At 40.8% G+C, this 17,305-nt stretch overlaps 1 protein-coding gene across 3 annotated transcripts in view; it reads left to right on the top strand.

Moving 5' to 3' along the window:
• GRID2 (glutamate ionotropic receptor delta type subunit 2) overlaps positions 1-17,305 on the top strand; it is a 1,390,615-nt gene that overhangs the window by 1,353,070 nt on the left and 20,240 nt on the right. For 2 of the 3 annotated variants that reach the window (XM_060299787.1, XM_030865662.2), the window contains one exon: positions 1,722-5,531. The exons of the other annotated variant lie outside the window; for it this stretch is intronic. In XM_060299787.1, coding sequence (XP_060155770.1) covers positions 1,722-2,144 — 423 coding nt within the window. In that variant the 3' untranslated portion in view covers positions 2,145-5,531. Of the gene's footprint in view, positions 1-1,721; positions 5,532-17,305 lie in introns of those variants that run through there. 3 annotated transcript variants of the gene reach the window in all.

Genomic DNA, 17,305 nt, shown 5'->3' with positions numbered 1-17,305 from the left:
AAATAAAAATGACTTCTCATTTGCATATGAATTATTGCATGCTAATGTATTCTTTCAAACAGATTGTTTTCTAAAGTTGTCTGAGGATCCTTTCCTGCCACCTTACATGCAAAACTGATCAGCATCATTGATAAGGAAAAGCTTGGCTTAGCGAAGAGAAATCTTAGCTTCCTACCTGAGTGATCATACAGTCTAAATTAGTGGAGTATAAACTAAAAATTAATCAGGTTTTATTGTAGTGTTTTTTTTTTAATGGAATAAACTTCTGGTATCTCTACTGACATTGATTCAATGCAAAAGACCACATTAATGCAACATTATAGCCGAGGCTTCCTATTCTCAAAAATCTGGAAATTAAGGACTCCCCAAGCTCCTTACATTTTGAATTACTATATATGACATTAAATTTTTGCATTATTATATCTGTTGATGGATGACTATATTATAGTTGCTGTGGGAACCATAAAATTTTATCTTTCAACCCTCTAACATCTCAGTGATAATATTGCATTAATGGATATTTTTATTGGATTTTGAAATGAGAAAGGAGAAGGAAGAAAAGTGATGCACATCAAAATATTTTTCACTAAGGAGCACTATAATTGCACAATGAAAAAAATACATCCTCCATTCTAATTCATAGCAGCTAATCCAGATCGTATGAACAAATATTTTCTCCTCTTATGACTAATAGATATTTTTAAATCCTCATAAATTTAATTTATTGAACTTAGTGATAAATAAGACTGATGAAAAGGACAATTTTCTTGCCTGCCACTTTTATTTTTCAAATATTGGGCTTTAATGCTCACTTCTAGTGAAAATCCTAAGGGATTTACGAATTCGTTTCAACTCCAGAAATCTAAGGTGTTATACTCTTTTTCTTCATTAAGCACCTTCTTACTAAGACTCTATTAGTGTAGCTCAAAGCGTCTTTGATTTAGAGGCCATTTAGCATTAACGTGGCCCTAAACTGAAGCTGTCACTCACACGTCATGGCTTGAAGGGGTCTCTAAAGGCTCTCGTGCTGACCTTACAATATTGCCTCATTCAGGTACTAGATAGCTTGAGTGTATGAAGTCCCTCAATCAGAAACTGATTCTCTTGTGTTGAATGTTGCTCTCTGTAGACAATCTCACATATTTCTAGCCTAAAGAGAAATAACACTTTAACAGTCACTAACACTTTAGTGTGAACTAGCATATCAGATAATCTTGTATCACTTAATCTCCAAGAATGGAAAGTTAAGGTTAGGAGAAGGAGTGAAAGGAGCAAGTAGTCAAAGGAACAAAAACACAACTTGGAATGAGACACCCTGAAAAAGGAGGAAGCATGCATAAAGAAGAGGTGGGGAGGGGATGCGTGGCCAAAACCATACTTACTATGTGTATAATTTTGCCTGGGTCTGTCTCTGCTCTTGTAGAAGGCAATCACCCATCTAATTCTCCCATATTTTGTAGTTGCATGTGGCATATGCTCCTTTTAGAACTTTTATTGCAAGAAAAGTATAGATAACCTTATCTCAGAATCCTATTGGTACCCCCAGAACCTAGCACAGTGCCTGGCTCATATTAGGTGCTCAATAAATATTCGTTAAATGAATAAACCCCAAAGTTCAGTTCATTTACCTATCATGTTTGCTGAACTACTTTTTTTTTTTTTTTTTTTAACCATGAAGCTAGTACTGATGAGAACCTTATCTTCTTTTTCTTCATCTCCAGGATGACAAGGAAATTGACCTGGAGCACCTCCATAGACGTGTAAATAGCTTGTGCACAGATGACGACAGCCCCCATAAACAGTTTTCCACCTCGTCAATTGACTTGACCCCTCTGGACATTGACACTTTGCCAACACGACAAGCACTGGAGCAAATCAGTGATTTCAGGAACACTCATATTACCACAACAACCTTTATCCCAGAGCAGATCCAGACTCTTAGCCGTACACTGTCAGCTAAAGCTGCCTCTGGTTTCGCTTTTGGCAACGTGCCTGAGCACCGAACTGGCCCTTTTAGGCACAGGGCACCTAATGGGGGCTTTTTCAGGAGTCCTATAAAAACAATGTCATCTATTCCTTATCAACCAACTCCTACCCTGGGGCTCAATCTGGGTAATGATCCAGACCGAGGCACCTCCATATGAGCACCCAACAAAAGCTCTTCACTGTTTCTTTTGTAGGACTCCCTTTGCAAGGAGCGACTGTAATATTGTGGGACTAACATGGATGTAACATTTTTTTTTTTTAATCAGGAGTATTAGTAACAATTCTAGTTCTTTCTCTCTACCTTCTCCCTCCTCTCTCTCTCCTCTGTTTCTTTCTCTCTTTTCTTCCTGGACATTTCTCTCCACTTTTTTCATTACTCAATTGATTCCCCCAGAAGGTAGTATACTAGGATCCTATTAGTCCGCTTTTCATATACTGTACTTCAAGTATAGGAAACGTGCACTGAGTATACTAACAGTATATGCAGGATTAATTTTACATAAAGGCCTCTTCTGTAACATTTCTCTATTTTTAAAAGTATAATTGCAATAACGTCAGTCTTTTTACATTCTCCTGCTGCATCCATACCATGCTCCACTGCTGCTGAGTGTCCTTTAACTGTGGGCCAAAGGCAACCCCTGCAGTGTTTATAGAATAATCTAAAGACCATTCAGGCCACATAATATGAGAATGCAATTTTGTAGGATTACAAACAAGCCATTAATATGCTAGTCAAGACTACAGTTAAAACTACTCTTGCACTGCAACAGTGCATATGACCTTTATGCGATTGTACAGTATGAAAAGTGTTTTCTTATGTACAGTAAACTTTATCATACGGCAGCAGCCTCTACGGTGTTAAATAAACTAGTATCTCATATATACATATATATGCACCTATATAATGTGTATATATATTCAAAGGAGGCCATTGCTATTGCAATTCATTTAATAAAGCTTTAGTTTAAAACACAAGTGTTGTATACAGGAACTATGTATAGTGCAGGGGGTCTTTTCAGTTAGAAAAGGCAGGTTGCTTTAATGTTATTCTGACTCGCATTGTTTGCCAACAGAGAATATTTTATACTTTTGTTATTAAAACATCCGGGGCGACTTAATATTTGTTCCTAGATGTAACTCATTTGAATAGATTTTTGCATTTGTTATTCAGCACTGTATAAAGCTAACCTTGATAATTTTACTTTTAATTAATTATCTAAATGGAAAATGCTATTAGCTGAACCATGTCCACCACAGCACGGGGAGCTCTATACGAGTTTAAACGTAGATCATGGAAGGTTAATAAATTCTCTTCCAAAGCAGTAAGCCAATCAATACAGCTGTAGTTGGGGAGAGATAGGAGCCCTTAAGAAATATTGATGTGGCCTTAATTACTGTCATACATTACCCTAAAGAAGAAAATAGAGCAACCATACTGGGCTCTCAACTTCAGCCCCTTTTTTTATTCAGTTCTATTTGGAGGAGTTATGTGTTTTTTACATTAGTGCCAAGTGTATAGAAGGATAACAAGAAAAACAGTGCCTCTTTGTGCACAACCCTTTTTAAGGTAGCCTTCTTACCTGTTGGAAATGTAGAATGAACTTTGTTTGTAATCCTTAAATTAAAATGTGGTAAGTAGGAAGCAAGAACTTATCCTGTGTTTTTACGCAGCCATACACTAATTTTAATCAAATTCTTTCCGTGGCTAGGATTGGTATAGGAATCAACCTATGTGATTTGCTTTAGGAGAAATTAAAAAGTATATTCTTAAGGTATATTATACTTTGATGCTAATTCTGTTCTGGGAAGCATCTTGTCCTGTCACTGTTTTTGTACTAAATCTTCAAATATTGTCTACTGTGTAAGGCAGAAAAATTTCTTATCATGCAAAAACCATTTTGTTTCCAGGGTAACAAGTATCTAAGTGCATGCACAACTTGTTCTCCCTTGTAACATTCATGATCTCATTCACGACTCTGATTTTAAGACAAAAAGTCTTTTCAACAAGCTATATAGGGACATACCAGATGTTGCAGTGATTTTAGCTATCAACAAACTGTTAACCATGTACAATATTTAAAATAGGCCTATTTTGATGTATTGCCTATTATACAAATACACAAACCACTTTTTGGAGGCCTCAGTTACGAGTGGCAGAGCTTTCTGTGTATAATTTGTCTAAATAATTTGTCTAATAAAAATGTTTTCTAAACTTGCTCTCATACCATTGAAGTCTTAACTATACAATTTGAAAATGCTTACTCTCTCACAGATAGAACTGACTTTTTCTAAAAATTTATCTTGAATTAATTAAAGCATAAAACACATTAAGTTTTACTAGCAGAACGATGCCATGATGAGCGGCTCTCTAAAAACAGTAGCAAGTGATGTTCTAAACCGATGAAAAACTGCCTTTCTGCTATTTGAGACAGTTTGAACCAACGATACGTCTGTTTTCCTTTTTTGGGAAAGATTTATCCTGTTTCATGTAAACAATGCAGCCATTATAATAATAGCAGGATGAGCGTTTGTTACATTTTACAAAAAGAAAATTAAGGGTAATTATTAAACTTAGAATTGTGTATTAATAATTGCTTTGCTGTTGGCAAAATATTCATCATGCTGAATCTATTAATTTGGAAATTAACTGACTCCAAGATTATTTCTAATAGAGTGTTATTTTCTGCATTTGAACAATATTTAATTCTTCTAGCATTTAACTCACTCAGTGAATATATATCTGAAAATATATTCAATTTAGATTAAATTTCTGCTTTTCTATAATTCCATTAAAATGATTTTTAAATGTTGGATAGGAGGAAGTGTAGAGATCTAGACTATCATCTCCCTCATTTTACAAATAAGAGAACATAAGATGCTAAGAAGCTGTGACTCGTGCAAATGTTTGACAATCTGAGACTTAACACTGAGTCTTTTTTTTAAAACTCTACCATGCTTCAGTCACATCCACGCAGGTCCTAATGGGTTGTGAATTCACTGCAGAGATGGCTCAAGTACAATGCCTCCACCCACTCCTCTCTCGCCAAGTTTAGGCTGCAAATCTCTAGAACCGTCCTTCCTCATGGGGGACCAGTTAGAGCATCTGATTCAACTGCTCCTTTTACAGATGGGAAAGTGAACACCTCAAGCTACGTCAGGTCACAGCTAGTGGCAGAATTCAGGCCGTCCTGCTTCTGCCTGGCGCTCCTTCCTTTAGCCCATTGTTTGCCCTAGTTCTCACCACTTACACCAGCCTTGCTATTTCAGAACAAGACAAACCCCTTATGTCCACGAACGTTTATTCCAGTCAGAGGTCGAACTTATTCCCCTGGTGAATCGTTAAGAGAACTGGTTTTCACGTTCAGCCACATCAGAACTTATGCACAGCTTTGGTTTCATCATACATTAGAAAACTGTAAGAGCGTCTTTCTTCCTCATACACAGCAAGCTACAGGCAATTTGTTGTTTCCTCAATTATGTTATTTTTCATCTCTCTCAGTTTGGGACTGGTTGTCAACTGAATAAATACTTTAAAAAACAGACTTTGCTGAATGGTACTTTGCTTCATCAATTGGAAAAAAAAAGATGAGACAATCCATTTATCCTACATAATACCTTCTAAGCCACACCACTGGATAACAAATTATAAATATTCTATAATCGGAATTTTGGAATGGTGGAACACATGCTGGATTATGGATATAATAAATAAAGCAGCGCTAATAACTTTTGTGCTGGTAAACATAGGTTTTTAACCTTAAATACACATCTCATAATTGATAAAACACAGTGGGCTCACTAGAAATGGGCTTCCTTCTAGAGTGTTTTTATTTCTAAAAACAAATCCTTTATCCAGTCCTTGTGGTCAGATATTAATAAATGGCTAGCCATTATGACATTTTATAAAATCATTTCAACAAAGTTTAGTAAACACCCTCTCACGAGGTAGCATATATGAGCTCCCCTGTGTGGAAATGACTTAACCTGACATTGAAAAATTAGGAGATAAAGCTTTTTAGATTTGATAGATTTAATTCAGTTCTATTAGTGTTTACTGAAAACCTATTATGTAAAGCCACGGTGCTAAGCAGTTACACATCACATAAATGAAGACATACATTTGGGAATGGGTCTGCATGTGTTCTACCACCCAGGCCTTTCCTTGTCCCTCATCAACATGCAGGATACAGAGACCACCTTACAGACTTTCTGAGGTGGCAGAATTAGTCACCCCAAAACAGTACCATCCTCTTTGGGCCTGGGCAATCCAACTGACCGGACCAATCCATCCTGGTAGTTCTCATGAGCTGACTGAGTCTACCTTCCTAGATTCAGATTCCTTCCACAAACAAGACCTGAAAATCTCCCAAAATGCCAGACCATGAGGCCAAAGTTTCAAAAAATGTGAAAAATCACCCTAAGCCACAGGCAAACTGCTACCTAACCCCTTCTCATCCACACCTGCATGCGGCCACATCAGAGTGGCTCCTGCCCTCAGGTGTCCACCTCAGAACGATACACAACCATGTTCCCTCATTTTCTATCCCTGCAGGGCTCAGCCGTTGTGATGGTTAGAGCCATAGGGTTTCAGAAAACTTATTTCCAAGGGACCAAACACAGTAAGTCTCATTCAGGCTACTCTTCAACTTTCATAAACTTTTATTTGTATTGCAAATAAGGCTCCTAGTTGCCATTCCTATCGTTTAAGACGGAGGATACAATGTGACCTAGGATCCCCACGAAAGTCAAGTGTTTTACAGGCTGCTCACCATGAGGACAGCTTCCAACCCACACACGCTTTCAGAAGAACAGAAACGACGTGGCTTTGCTGTATTTTATGGCGCTGCATAGAGGCATGGAGCAGCGACCCCACCTCATGATTCAGCCCACCGGGGGGACAGAAACAGACTAAATGAGCTGCCTCTCCTTTTCTCACCTGGCTTTTCCTAATTTCTACTTTTTCAGTAGTGTTCATTTGTTTCCATGTAATATTAGTAACAAGGCAAAAATTGTTCAAATTTGAGAAAATTTTTCCTATCTAGGACCAAGTGTCATCTTTTGACTGATTCTGCCCATTTCTGGAGTTTCTTCTAGTGGAGACGAGAAACTGGCTGTTTCTTCCGCACATGTTACCTACGTTGTGCTATAGACGTAGCAGTCTAGCCTTTGTGAGGGATGAGGGCCTTTTTTCCTTTCGGAGAAACTCTATCCAGTCCAACCTCAGAATTGGCAGCATGTTCCAAGTTTTAAACTATCTGTGATATGATAGAAAATTCACAAACTTTTTAAGACAACATTAAGTTTCTTTAATTAAAAGCTAATTAAGCTTTAATAGCAGCTGCTTTAGAAGGAGAAGCAGATGTCACAAAATCAAAGTACAGTAAAATGTCAGAACCAGAGAATGGGCAGAAAACATTGCTTTCGATAAATATTTTGCCTGCCACAAGATTTGAAATATAAGTAGGAGGCAAACTTTAATTTTTAAAGTTGTTATATTTTATTTTTATATTGGTGCTACTGAAAAATTTTAGGAATCAGCCTATATCTCTGGCTATTTTTAATTAAAAAAATTAAATATTTGCTTATTCACTGCACAAAAGGTTCATAATGGGGGGGGTTGAGAATTATCCTAATGTGTAATAAAAAAAAAGGTTCAATTTGCAAAAATTTAAGTTATATAAAATGTTTCAGAATCACAGCCTCTTCATGAGGCAAGGGGTACCTATAGCTATTTCATACTAGGTAAATAAGGAGCTGATAGTCGATATTTAATTCCTCTTCAGAATTATATTAAAGTTGATCTTCAAGTTAATGCTAGCCTTCTATTAATATCTGTTTATATAAGTTGGCTATAAAACTTATTTTTAGAAATCAAAGCACTATAAAATTAAGTTGAAAATAAAGGTGTCACATGCCCAGCTGTCTAGTTTGACTTTTCCATTATAAAAATAGTTATTAATACTTAATATGCTCAAATACTTCTATAGGTGATGTTAAAAAACATTTTGAACATTAGTTGTTAGATGAAGTAGAGCTGCGTCATATATCTAATTGACATAATTGACATTAGATATCAAATGCAGAACTTTCATTCACACTTAATGGTTTTTAATGAATATAATACTTCTTTCTAAGTGAACATATTAAGAATAAAAATTAAAAAGAAGCAGTGCAGGGCTTCCCTGGTGGTGCAGTGGTTGAGAGTCTGCCTGCCGAAGCAGGGGGTGCAGGTTCGTGCCCTGGCCTGGGAAGATCCCACATGCTGCGGAGCGGCTGGGCCCATGAGCCATGGCCGCTGAGCCTGTGCGTCCGGAGCCCGTGCTCCGCAAGGGGGGAGAGGCCACAACAGTGAGAGGCAAAAAAAAAAAAAAAAAAGAAGCAGTGCAGCAAGATAGACATGTAACTGGGCCTTCCAGATTCAATTCTGCATAACTAAGCATCTTAAAACTTACTGCTCACTCTGATTTCTCCATGGAAATGTCATGGTAAAAATAATTGCCCATCATCTGAGTAACTCTCACACGTGTAGTCTCCAAAGCTTTTGGTGTGTCCCGTTAACATGGTAAGTCCTATAATACTGCTCAATCACCAGCAAAGAACATATTTTAATTCTTTCCTGTTCATCATCACTAAATGAAGTTTTTAATTCTTACTCCATAATAATGATTTTGTGTCTCTTTTTAAAAAACGAATATTAGTACATAGATATAAACTTTAGTAAGGCTGCGGAGAGAATATTAGGAACAAAACAATCACACAAGATCAATCAGTGCGTTGACTAGCACTACCTGAGCACCTACTATGAGCGAGGCACCTAGGGCAGAGCTTTCCTAAGTAGCATGCCAAGGCACACTCCTGGGCCAGCAAGGGTTCCAGGGTGCTGAGTTACTGGTGGCCCCGTCAATCAGGGTGGTGGAGTGGGCCCCTGGGCTGGAGCTCTGCCCATGTTCTTGTCACTTACAGCCGGACTTTGCTAAGACAGCTTCCAAAGCCGGAGAGACAAAATATACACATTTGAAAAGCTGAATAAAGACTCACGGTTTAAGTAACATCAGAAGACAAGAATATGAAATATTATGATACACAGTACATTTAATTGTCAAATGAGTGCTATCGAGAAAATAGTCTATGAGAAGAGAAGAAGAATGAGGCTGCGTGGCTTGACATGGTTTCATGGAATAAGTAGAAATTTAGCCTAATCATAGAGGAAAGGTCAGAAGAATACACAAGGGCCTCCAAGTGGAGGGTACGGTGCAATCAAAGCACAAGAACAGGAGAGAATGTTCAGAGGAGCAGTAGCCCACGATGTCTGGAATGTGGGTTTCATGTCAGGAAGTATCAGGAAGTAAAGCTCGGGTGAGACTGTGGGAAGCCTGTAGGCTGGCCTCAAGAGATTACACTATATCCGGTTCATTCATTCATGTATGTATTCGACATATGTTCGCTGAGGTTCTGCTGCGTGCAAGACACTATTCTAGGTGCTGGGGATACAACAGTAGACAAGACAGAAATCCCTGCCCTCATGGCATTTACAATCAACTGGAGGAGATAGACAATAAGCAGGATAAATAAGTAAAGTACGTCGTCTATTAGATGATAAGTGCTATAGAGGGAAACAAAGAGGAGGACCAGGAAGGCCAGAGTGAAAGTGGGGCTTTACTATTTGAAATACGGTAGGTAGGGGAGGCCTCACTGGTAAGTTGACATTTGACTGAAGCTTTTTTTGTTTGTTTGCGGTACGCGGGCCTCTCGCTGTTGTGGCCTCTCCCGTTGCGGAGCACAGGCTCCGGACGCGCAGGCTCAGCGGCCATGGCTCACGGGCCCAGCCGCTCCACGGCACGTGGGATCTTCCTGGACCGGGGCACGAACCCGTGTGCCCTGCATCGGCAGGCGGACTCTCAACCACTGCGCCACCAGGGAAGCCCAGCCCCCATTTTGAGTGTTATGGGAGAGTGGCATGTGGTGCCGGTTTCCGGCCACGCCTCCATTGGAATTTCAGCTTCTGAACCGTCAGCTGGTGGTCACAGAGGCTCACGACCTTGGCATGTTGGAGATTTCCATCGTGGGCATTGGGGAGCCACTGAAGATTTTCACTGAAGGAAAAACAGGCTCTTAAAGAGGTGGTTTAAAAAGATTAAGCTGGTAGTAATTCATGGAGTGGAACGGAAAAGAGACCAATTAAAACACGTGTGCAATAGTTCAGGTATGACCTGAACTCTGTGGTAGCCCAAAAAAGGAAGGACGGTGCAGATGGTAGATACATTCTGAAGGAAGAATCAAGAGAATGTAATGATTAACTGAAGACAGAGTATAAAAGAGAAAAATCAAATATGACTGATTTTTCAAATTTAGATGCGAGAAAAGTGGAATAAAATCTACCAAAAAGCGCTGAAGTCAGAAGAATATATTTTTTCTTTTGTTAATCTTCATTTTTTCTTAAGCTGGGAGGTTGAAGTAGAAGACATCACAGAATTGAGAACTGTTTGTTCTCCTTCATGTGAAGCTTGAATACTGGGTTCTTAACAGGTGGAGGGCACCTGAGGCATCATGTAGAGTCCATGGCTTTTTACCTGTGCTCCCCAGGTTCCTCAGGGTTTTCCTCAGGATTTCTGGGGATGCGGCCCTCTGGGCTTCAGTCAGAGCGCTCTGCTTTGATCTATTCACATGTTCGACTTCCGATGATTATTTCTCTCACCCTCCGAATGACGCATTACTGACAGATGACCAAGACCTCAATTCAGATGTTTTCTGAGGCAACCCACTGAAGCATTCAACAATTTTAACTGCCTAATTGTTAGATTATTCTTCTTACAGTTGATCTCTGGATAGTGTCAAAATTTGCCCCCTATCGGTTCTTTGAAATGCTACAGAACAAGCTTCATCCCTTTTTCTCACATGACATTTATCATGTTGCCCACACAGTGAATACCCAAAATTGACCAAACTATGATACAGTGACAGGGACTCAAATACCATAATGGCGGCTTGACATAGACCCAATATCTCCAAAGTCCTACTAAAGAGAGAAAGACCCGGGGCAAAGTTCCCTTGCATTTTAGGCTGGCTAGAACAACCATGGAGCAGACATACCTGAACAGAAATCCAAACATAATGTTCTAAATACAGGCTTGTCTTATAAAAAGAGCAAACTGAAATTAGCCCAAACATTACAAACACCTGCTCTGTGAAACACCTGCCAGTGTACTCGGCACCGTAAGTCAAATCAAATACTTGTGGAACCAACCATGCTTGGTTCCCATAATTGCTGTGTGCTTTTAGTCCTATTTCAAGAGAGTTCAGAAAGCATCGCTAACACAGTTAAGTGAACTGTAAGAGAATAAAAATTTAGGTGTGAAATACTCATCACCAATCCTATCCTTTTTGGGTGTTTAAAAGAAAAAAAAAAGGCGAGCTTTCAGCAAGCAGGTGCCATTGAAAAGACTAGTTTTGTCCTAGATGTTGTCTGCCAGCTTTAGCTCTCTCTCAACACGTAGGTTACGATAATGCTTCCCCTTTAAGAGGTCAAAGGTGATTTCCCAAGTCTAAGGAAAAAAATGCCTTTTATCAAATACAAAACCAGAAATCGGTAGTATGTGCCTTTACAACTTTAGAATAACTCTGGTAAAACCTGTTGTTCAAATTGTTTGAGAATATAATTCTTTGCAATTTACTCTTGCTCCAGTCTCACTTTTAAAGCCATAAATCACACAGTCACACATGTATACAATAATCTTTCTTTCCTCGAAAAGGAAATCGTACACATATGGCGTACACAGGTTATATTAAACATCTACACAGTGTAAGGATTTCAAGGTAGTTTTGCAGAGGCACATTTTCTGAATCACACTAAATAAAATCCATGGCATATATCTTCAGCTAGAATTATTTCAAATGCGGGGAAATTTAATCAATGCTCATCTCAAAATTAAGTTGCCAATTTCTGCCACAATTCCTATCCTTTGCGGGCCAATATTTATGTTCTCCTAAGCATAGCACCCATGCGGAGGGAGGGCATGCCGACCACGTGGAGGCACAGGGCTGGGCTCCATACACGTGTTTCACTCGGTTCTCATAATAACTCTGCAAATTTGCTCTTGCAGATGCTAATTGAACAGTTTAAAAACAAAACGAACGGAACAAAATCTATGACTCTGGAAAGTTAAGTAATTTGGCCAAGAACATACAATTAGTAAGTGACCCAACCAGAATTCAAACCTACAGCTCTCGAACTCGGAAACTCATGCCCTTCCACCACAACGGACTGCTCCTGGGATCAAAGAGAGATGGGAGGGAGGGGGCCATTTTCTGGTCCCTCAGGGCTGCAAAAGGCTTTGTACCCTACGGGGCTCCATAAAAATCAACTGGTCCTCACTAGCTGATACACTTTGGATACAGAAATTTCAAGCAGTAAAGAAAATATTCATAAAAGATGAATATAAATAATGCATGCAGCATAGTTGCCTAGAAAACGTAAACAGATTCCAAGAAAAACCCTGCAAAATTAGCATCTCCACCAGAGTCTGTGCAAAAACCAGCAAACCCGCCCAACCTTCTGCTTACCCTCTTTATCTCTGCTAATGGTGTCAGCGAACTTTCCGGTCTCCTTACCCTCTTTGTTAGAATTCCTGGGCTTCCCTGGTGGCGCAGTGGTTGAGTCCTTCTGCCAACGCAGGGGACACCGGTTCCTGCCCCGGGCCGGGAAGATCCCACACGCCGCGGAGCGGCTGGGCCCGTGAGCCATGGCCGCTGGGCCTGCGCGTCCGGGGCCTGCGCGTCCGGGGCCTGCGCGTCCGGAGGCTGCGCCCGTGAGCCATGGCTGCTGAGCCTGCGCGTCCGGAGCCTGCGCGTCCGGAGGCTGGGCCCGTGAGCCACGGCCGCTCAGCCTGCGCGTCCGGAAGCTGGGCCCGTGAGCCATGGCCGCTGAGCCTGCGCGTCCGGAGCCTGTGCGTCCGGAGGCTGGGCCCGTGAGCCATGGCCGCTGGGCCTGCGCGTCCGGAGCCTGCGCGTCCGGAGGCTGGGCCCGTGAGCCATGGCCGCTGAGCCTGCGCGTCCGGACCCTGTGCTCCGCAACGGGAGAGGCCACAAGAGTGAGAGGCCCGCGTACCGCAAAAAAAAAAAAAAAAAAAGAATTCCTTAAGTGGAAACATTAGAAAAACAAACCCGTATGGAGTCACCTTATATAATGCTCCACTACCTGACCCCCTTTTTTGCAGCCCTACAGCTACTGGACAAGTTTAAGTACATGTTAGCCTCTGTCTGGAAACACTACACTAGGTCTCCCAAGTGTTGCTCTTTTCCAGCTCACCTCCCTCCTACCCACCTTACTAGGTAATCTTACTAAGTGATTTTTCAAGTCAGGCAGCTCCATGATTTAATTTCTTCATGGTATTTCTATGGCCCACAAACCCAAGGCCAAGCACCTTAGCCAAGAATCTCTTCAAGCAGGAAGCATTAAGGCAGCCTTCACAAAGAAGCAATATTTGAGCCAAAGAGGTAGGATTTTGACAATTAGAGATATGAATGTAGGCTGTAAAAGCAATGTGCAAAGATGAAATGGGAAAATACACTTGACAAGTACTGGACCGGGAATAAGGCTATTTGGCTTGAAAGAGGGGGTTTATGGAGACAAACAGAAGATAAGGTAGTTGGTTGATACATTCAACAATTATATTCTGAGAGTTCATTATATACACGACAAGACGCTATGTACCGCAGTACGTATAAACATGCAAGACTCCCAAAGCTATTATGAAGAGATGTCATGTGTATGCGTAACTGCCACATAAGGCAGCGTATAATGTGTTCCATCACAATGATACAACTTATTATAGGAATTCAGAGAAGGGAGAGAAGGTTCTCCCCTAGAAAGCTTTTTATTGAAATACAGTGATTTTAAATTATATACTATAAGTACTTAAAAATAGTCCAGAATGTTTTGTGAATTCAGAAAAAGGCAAGATCTTTTCTCAACAGGGTGATAAAATGTCTTGGTGGAGAAGACAGTTTTGGAACTGGGCTTCAAAAAGAGTATAATTTCTACAAAGTAGAGAAAGACATTCTTAGGTAAAGGGAAAGATATAATCCAGCTCACAGAGGAGGAAAACACAAGATGCATCTGAGAAGGATCCAACACATGGCCCATGAAGAGCAGTAAGGACTTAAGGCCACAGAGCTACAGACATCAAACCCAACTTCCGACCTAATGTTTGAGTCTCATCCCGTTCACAATCTATTCCATTTTTGAACATCTGGGAACATTAGAAATATGACGGTGTTTACAGTCTACTGGGGAAAACAGGCAGGGACAAAAAACTGCAGTAAGTGCTGTCATAATGGAAATGCAGGGTGATTTGCAAACCCCGAGCTGGGATGGGAAAGCTCCCCTGTTGGGATTCCGAGCTAGACCTACAGGGAAACTGAGAGTCAACCAGGCAGAGGAGACCAGGGTCGTTTACACCAGGTGACCAGCATAGACGCAGACCTGAAGCCAGAGGGCAAGATTAGTTCCAGGGACTGAAAGAAGTAGCCTGAGCTGGAACTTAGAGGGAAAGGAGAATATCAAGAGAATAAAATGAAGAAGTAGGGAGCGGGCCTTGAAATGCTTCATAAGCCACCTTAAAGAATTTGTATTTTTAAGGAATAAAATTCTGGGCAACACGAGGGAGTCATTAAAGTGTTTAGAGTGGAGAAGTGACCTGATCATATTCTTATTTTAAAAACCACTTGAGCTGCCCTAGGAGAAAGTTTTGGAGTAGGAAAAGATCTGAGAAAGGTGGACCAGTTAGGAACCTCAAGGGGCAATCAAGGTAGAGTCCTAGTGTCTGGTAGTAGCAGCAGGGAAAGATGGAGGTGGAAAGATCCCAGAGAGAGTTGTGGCAGAAATGGGCCTGGGTGTGGGCTTCAGGTATTTTTTGAAGTATTTAGTATAAGTGAAATCGTTGCACGTAACAAAATCATCCAAGGAGTAAGAGGGTCTAGTTAGCAGAAGATAAGATCTGGGCATAGAACCCTGAGGAGGATGAACATTTGATCAAAAGATGGAAGAGTGTACTAGCTAAACGATCAAGGAAAACACTGTAAGAGTGAGTAGCCGGGTTTCCCTGGTGGCGCAGTGGTTGAGAGTCCACCTGCCGATGCAGGGGACACGGGTTCATGCCCCGGTCCGGGAAGATCCCCCATGCCGTGGAGCGGCTGGGCCCACGAGCCATGGCCGCTGAGCCTGCGCGTCCGGAGCCTGTGCTCCGCAATGGGAGAGGCCACAACAGTGAGAGGCCCGCATACAGCAAAAACAAAAACAAAAACAAACAAACAAAAAAAGGCAAAAAGGAATGAGATCCAGGACATGATTAGTTTTCAATAGGAGAAGGGATACATATTTTACTGTAACTGCATGACAGGGTGAAAGGATGAGTGTGAATGCAAGTAAATGTCTATGTTCGATTGCAGGATGAGAACCCTGTTGGAGTCTAGTTTTCATAAGATAGAGAAGGCAAATCATTGTGAGGGTCATGTGTCAGAGATTTTAGAAGAATAAGGAATGGAGAGCTCGCTAGAGCAACACAGTTGGACGGGTGTACAGCTTTGAGGGCTCAGCTGAGGTTGGGGGCCACGATAAGTCCTGTTCAGTTGTAAGGGGTTTTCTTGGATCATTCTCAGCAGCTTCTGTTTAGCCATAGGAAGACAGAGTTGGATTTAACCACAGCTGCAGATTTCACCTAATTATGAATAAACAGCAGAGCAATGACTCAATGTTACTAAAAAAAAGTTCATCTTAATGGGGTGTCGCAGTGGTCTAAGAAGTATAGAAGGAGGCCATATTAATGAGGGTAAATAATGCTACTTGCTATAAAAAATACCTCCCCCCAATCTCAGTGGCTTAATGTAATAGATTATTTTTTCACTCATATAAAGACCAGGAGAGGGTGGTCTTCCATCTGGCGCTTTAGGGCCGGGTTTGCATCTATCCAGTGGCTCTCATGCCCCAGGACTTTGCACCTCCTATGGACCTTCTGCATCCAGCTTGCAGAACAAGTAGGGAGAGAACACGGAGGATTGTGGGAGTTTTAATGCACCGGCTCTAGAAGTAGCACTCGTCACATCCACTCACAACCCACTGGCTTATCACAGGGCCACATGGAAACAGTTTTGCTAAGCTTCTGCCCTCACTGCCACAGAGGCACAGAGTCAGGTTAGGAAGCTTTGTAGTCCTGAGGCTAAACAAGACAAAAAGCAGTCCAAGTGAAAATGAAAGCACATTGATTTTTCTGAGAAAATCAATAGAATTTGGTGATGACTTAGATCAAGGATGATAAACAAGGTTCTGTCTAAAGCACAACATTAAAAAGAATTATGAGTTTAAAATCTAGGGTCAGTGAGACCTCCCCAAACCATCCTACTGAAAGTTATGACCCCTTCTTCCAACACTTCCCATCTCCTCTTACATGGCTCAGTTCATTTGCGTAGCACGTATGGTTTACTATGTGCCGTGTACTAACACAGTAAGTAATTTACTGACCTGGTATTGTCTTTCTCCTTCTGCTTGAATGTAAGCAAATTGAGGGCAGGCTCTTTCCTCGGTGCCTGAAACAGTGCCGGTGCCTGAAACAGGAGATATTTGGTTTTAAAAATATCATATTTGAAATGAAGGTAAAATATCCAGGTGGATATATTCAGCAAAACACTGAAAATGTAGAACCTGGGTTTAGCCAAAACATTCAGAATTGAAGTCTCCGGATATAAAGATACGAGCCTCAGGATAAGAAGATGGAAAGTCATTCAATGGGCAATGAAATTTTTGTGTAGCCAAATTATATGATCTAAGGGACATTTGAGGATAATTAATCTAGTGGCTTCCTGTTGGATAGAGTAACAATACCGCAACTTAATTCTGTCGAAAAAAAATTATGCCCAAAAGGAAAATCTTTAGTGCATTACTTAAATCAGTATCAGTGTGCTAATATAAGGTGTACCATACACACAAAAGAAATCCAAAACCTGTTTTCTCACAGTTCTGCTGAAAGACAATCAGCATCTCCGCCCTCTTGTGGTGGTTCTGGAGAGACACAGGCTGAGCCTTCAAGGTGCCCTGAATTGAACTGTTCCTTGACCACACAGTGGAAGAACAAATCGTCTTTGTATTATTCTGTATCTGTGTCCTTGGCGAACAGAGAAATCACCTTTTCTCCCTTCACAATCTTTCTCCTCCTCCTATCCGTCCTACCTCCCAAGTAATAGCTAAAACACATGGATAATAATAATACTGGGCAAAAATCTGAGTCAACAAAGTGCAAATGCTGGATGACTTAAAATGTCTATAATT

Source organism: Globicephala melas, chromosome 5 (genome assembly GCF_963455315.2).
Source record: "Globicephala melas chromosome 5, mGloMel1.2, whole genome shotgun sequence".
In the NCBI taxonomy this organism is placed as follows: Eukaryota; Metazoa; Chordata; class Mammalia; order Artiodactyla; family Delphinidae; genus Globicephala; species Globicephala melas.
This window is presented reverse-complemented; position numbering and strand designations above follow the sequence as displayed.